This window comes from Sceloporus undulatus, chromosome 1 (assembly GCF_019175285.1).
Source record: "Sceloporus undulatus isolate JIND9_A2432 ecotype Alabama chromosome 1, SceUnd_v1.1, whole genome shotgun sequence".
NCBI classification, from domain to species: Eukaryota; Metazoa; Chordata; class Lepidosauria; order Squamata; family Phrynosomatidae; genus Sceloporus; species Sceloporus undulatus.
In genome coordinates, this window is record NC_056522.1 from 334,890,431 (window position 1) to 334,895,263 (window position 4,833).

Sequence of the window (4,833 nt, forward strand, 5' to 3'; positions counted from 1 at the left end):
GACCAACTCTCTGGAAACCCCCCCCCCGGGTGTCCTTGGCCAAGTCACACTCTCTCAGCCTCAGGGGATGGCCAAGGCCAAGGAACGAACCTAGACAAGGAAACCCCAGGATAGAGTCCGACTTAGGGTAGGAAAGTACTGGAAGGCACCCAGCAAGAAGAACTGGAGAGGAGATGCTGTTGGAGAGAAACGTGGCGAGAGCAAAAGTAAGCTTTCCTCTCCTGAAAGGTTCAGCAAGGAGTGCTGCTGGACAGCTCCTAGTCTGGCAGCGTCTCCAGTCAAGGCAAAGTCCCCTATTAGGCGCTTACCTGAGTTTCCTTGCCTCGACTGGAGGCTTTTCCAGACTAGGAGCTGTCCAGCAGCACTTGGAAAAGGAGGGCTTTCGTTTGCTTGTTGCCACATCCCTCTTCAAGCAGTACCTTCTCTCCAAGACCCCAGCAGAAATCTCCATGCAGTTGCATCCAGTGGGTTCCTCCTCTTATAGTGTGAGCTTGGAAGGGGGTGTGTTTGTGTTTGTGTGTTTGTGTGTGTGTCCTTTTCTTGGGCAGAATTTGAAGAAAGGGGGAAGGGATTGGCGCCACACTGCTAAGCAGGCCAGGTCTCCCCCTTTGCCCTGGCCATCCCCTGAGGCTGAGAGAGTGTGACAGTGGGCTTCCATGGCTGAGTGGGATCCTAACCCTGGCCTCCAGAGTCCTAGTCTAACACGCAAACCACTACTCCAAGGTGGCTCCACATGGCTCCGCACAGAACCCTTCGTAATGTGTTGGCTCCTAATGTGACTCATCAGTGGCAATCCCTGTATGCGACTGGATGCAATGGCAACACTCTTGTCGCATTCACAAAATTAAAGCAAGATCTTTACATTGCAACATCAGACAGCCTCAGTGTATTTACCTTTCATGGGGAGCAAGTGAGAATTTGGAAAGATGGCATGTTTTCAAAGAATAGCTCTCTCTCTCTCCCTCTCTCATCTATGTATCTGTCTATATCATCTATCTGTCTGTCTATCTATATCATCTATCTATCTATCTATCTATCTATCTATCTATCTATCTCTAATTATCTTATCTATCTATCTATCATCTATCTATCTATCTATTTATTATCTCTCTCTCATCTATCTTATCCGTCTGTCTGTCTGTCTGTCTGTCTGACTCTCTCTCTCTCTCATCTATCTATCTATCTGTATTGTCTGTCTGCCTGCCTGTCTCTATCGTCCATCTCTCTCTCTCTCTCTCTTTTTCCCCTCTCTATCTGAGGACTCTCTTTTCTTCTGCTTCTGACCCTAGCCCCACTCCACCCATCCCTTCAGCGTTTTAAAGCGACGCCATATAGCCCCTTTCTACCATAAGGCAGATGTCTGGGGAGCACTGGTGCCACCCCCCTTAGAGTGCCGCCTGAGGCGCCCTGCATCCCCATAGGATGGCCTTTGCTGGAAGCCAAGCCCCGTGAGCCTCGCAGTGGGAAGGGTGGCCAAGTGTGTCCTCGCCTCGCTCTGCTCTGGGCCCACTACAAACTACAATTCCCAGAATTCCATAGCCTTGAGCCAGGCCACTTAATGCGGATTATTTCTGCAATGGGGATGTAGCCACTACATATAGTTGTTGCTGTTGTTGGTTGTTGTTCTTGTGTGCCTTTCAAGCCCTCATCCCCATTTATGCCTCCCCCCCCCAGAAGTTTTCTTGTCTGGTCCCTTTCCTTTGTAATTTTATTATAATTATGTTTGTACTTCTCCTTGTTGATTTGGGTTTAAGGAAGGAGGAGGACGGTGTGGTTTTTATTCTGTTGTATTGTTTATATTTTACTGAGGTAAGCCGCCTGGGTCTTGTTGGAGAGGCGGCGGGGCAGTGACTTTTTCAGGAGAATTTCAATTTCCCCAGATCGGTTTGGTCCTATTCTGTGCAGAAAACAAAACTGTGTAAAATACGCTTGTTCTGCGTAGAAATACGCGGCCTGTTTACTGTGCGAATGTGATGTAGAAGAGAAGGTGAAGAGGTGATATGAGAGCCCTGTTTAAGTACTTGAAGGGATGCCACATTGAGGAGGGAGCAAGCTTGATTTCTGCTGCTCCAGAGACTAGAACATGGAACAATGGATGCAAACGGCAGGAAAAGAGATCCCACCTCAACATTAGGAGGAACTTTAAGAACTGTTTGTGGGTAGAATACACTCCCTCGGAGTGTAGCGGAGTCTCCCTCCTTGGAGGTCCTTAAACTGACGCTGGATGGCCATCTGTCGCAGGGGAAGCTTTGACTGAGAGTTCCTGCATGGCAGAATGGGGCTGGACTGCATTAGGGCCCTTGCCATCTCTTCCAACTCTTCTATGATTCTGTGATTCTGGAATTCTCCTCTATCCAGGACTCTTCTCAGTTCTTGTTTCTTGACACTTAAAAACACATTTTCGACCATTTTTTGAACGTTACTGAAATACAGTAATAATAATAACAATAATAATAATAGGTCCTGAGAAGCTTTGGTCCTGAGGTAAAAGGGGGGGGGGGGCTGAGGCTTGTCGCCCCTTTCCCGCCAAGGGTGGGCCCCCTCCCTGCTTCTCCCGCCTCCCCCTCCCTCCCTCCCTCCCCTCCCGGCCCTCCCCCGCTGCCCCTCCTGCTCCCTGATTGGCTGCTCAAGGAGGAGCCGGAGGGATAAAAGGCCCCTCGGGGAAGGGCTGCTGCCGGAGCCACTTCGGGGTCCCTCCCTGGCGAAGATGCCCCGGGGCTTCCTGGTCAAGCGCAGCCGGAGAGGCTGCCACCGGGTGCGCCCTGGAAGCCTCTTGGGAGCCCCCCGACGGCCCCCGGAGACCCCTCCGGACCAAGAGGAGGGAGAGGAGGAGCAGGAGGAGGAGGAGCAGGAGGGAGGCCCTGCCGGCAGCCCCCAGCCCGGCTCCCCTCTGGCGCCCGTCTGGGGCTCCGCTCTGCTCCTGCGCTCCCCGGCCTCCGCGGAGTCCTTCCCGGCCCCGGAGAAGCCCCCGGGCCCCCTTCCCCGGGCCCTGCCTCCGCCTCCGCCTCCGCCGCTGCCTTTCCCCCCGCAGCCGCCCCCGAAGAGGCCCCTTCCTCCTCCTCCTCCTCCTCGGAGCAAGGCGCCGCTCCCCAAGAAGCAAAAGTCGGGGTCCGCCGCGCGGAGGCTGAGCTTCGCCGACGAAGTCACCACTTCCCCGGTGCTGGGGCTGCGGATCAAGGCGGCGTCGGAGGAGGAGGAGGGCGGCCGGGGGAGGGCCCCTGGGCCTTCTTCTTCTTCTCTGCTGCTGGGGGGCCAGTTCGTGTGCCAGCTCTGCAAGGAGCCCTACGGAGACCCCTTGGCCCTGGCCCAGCACCGCTGCTCCCGCATCGTCCGCGTCGAGTACCGCTGCCCCGAGTGCCACAAGGTCTTCAGCTGCCCGGCCAACCTGGCCTCCCACCGCCGCTGGCACAAGCCCAGGCCCCTGGCTGGGGCCGCCACCCCGGGCAAGGAGAACGGGGCCCAGCAGCCGGGAGCAGCGGAGGGCGCCTGCTGCAAGGACCCTGCCTCCTGCCCCGAGGCCTCCTCCCTCCAGGGCTCTTCGCCCTCCCCGTCCTCCTCCGTCGGGGAGCTCTTCCTCTGCCCCTACTGCCGCAAGGCCTTCCGCCGCCAAGCCTACCTGCGCAAGCACCTGGGCACCCACCAGCCCGGCCCCCCGCCCGGCCCCCCGCAGCCCCTGGGCTTCCCCTGCCCCTTCTGCGGGGCGCCCTTCCCCTCCGCCGACCTCCGCGACAAGCACCGCCTCTGGCACGCCGCCGCCGCCGCCGCCGCCGTCCGGGAGGAGCTGCTGCTGCCCCTCGGAGGAAGAGGAGCCCAGGCCCAGCAGCCCCCGGGGGAGACCGCCGGAGGAGCCCAGCCCGTCCAGCTGCAGCAGCCGCAGCAGATCTTCTCCTGCAAGCACTGCCCCGCCACCTTCTTCAGCTCCCCGGGACTCACCCGCCACATCAACAAGTGCCACCCCTCCGAGAACAGGCAGGTCCTCCTCTTGCAGATGCCCCTCCGGCCGGGATGCTAGGCTGCCAGAAGCCCAGGCAAGGACTGGCCGGGAGCCCCCTCGACTGGAAGCCTCCCTTCGCCTTCGCCTTCGCCGCCCGAGGACCCTTCAGGCTGCAGCCACACTGGAGAAATCACCCGGTTTGGCACCGCTTTGACTCTTTGCTATGGAATTCTGGGAGTTGGAGTTTGTTGTTCCATAGCCTTGAGCCAGACAGAGTTAAAGTGGTGCCAAACCGGGTTATGTCTCCAGTGTGGATGCAGCCCCACTCTGTCATTCCCAAGGAAAAGCGCAGGGCGCGCCGTGCCAAATGGGGCTGTGAGGGGCTTTTGGGGGTGGGTGGGTAAGTGGGGGGGGGTTGGGGGGGGACAATGGTCCTAAATGAGCCTTGCTGCCTTATCAAAGAGGGGTTGGGGGGGGGGCGCGTCTAGGACGTTGGAAAGTTGCCCCGCATTTCCTTTCTTTTCCTGCCTTCTCTTCGTTTCAGCCCCGCAGAAGAGAAAGCAAGCTCCCCGTCAGGTTTTAGGGAGAAGGCACCCTTCTGCCTTAGGACTCGGGGGGGGGGGGCCGGGATTGAGAGAGAGAAAGAGAAAGAAAGGAAGGAAGAAATTGGTAGGGAAGGAAAGAAGGAATGAAAGAGGTGAGAAAGAAGGAAGGAAGGAGTTGAGAGGGAAGGAAAGAAAGAAAGAGGAAGGAAGGAAGGAAGGAAGGAGTTGGGAGGGAAGGAAAGAAGGAAAGAGGTGGGAAGTAAGTGAAGAAAGAGGTTGGAAGGAAGGAGGGAAATAGGTTGGAAGGAAGGAAGTGGGAAGGAAGTTAGGAAAGAAAGAAAGAAAGTTTTCTAT

The 4,833-nt window shown here is 57.0% G+C and overlaps 1 protein-coding gene across 1 annotated transcript; it reads left to right on the forward strand.

Annotated features, from left to right (window-relative positions):
• Window positions 1-2,707: 2,707 nt before the first annotated feature.
• Window positions 2,708-4,176, forward strand: INSM2 (INSM transcriptional repressor 2). The gene is made up of 2 exons (XM_042460271.1): window positions 2,708-2,755; window positions 2,945-4,176. The coding sequence occupies exons 1-2, from the start codon at window positions 2,708-2,710 to the stop codon at window positions 4,010-4,012; spliced, it is 1,116 nt and encodes a 371-aa protein (XP_042316205.1). The 3' UTR covers window positions 4,013-4,176.
• The last annotated feature ends 657 nt before the right edge of the window (window positions 4,177-4,833 follow it).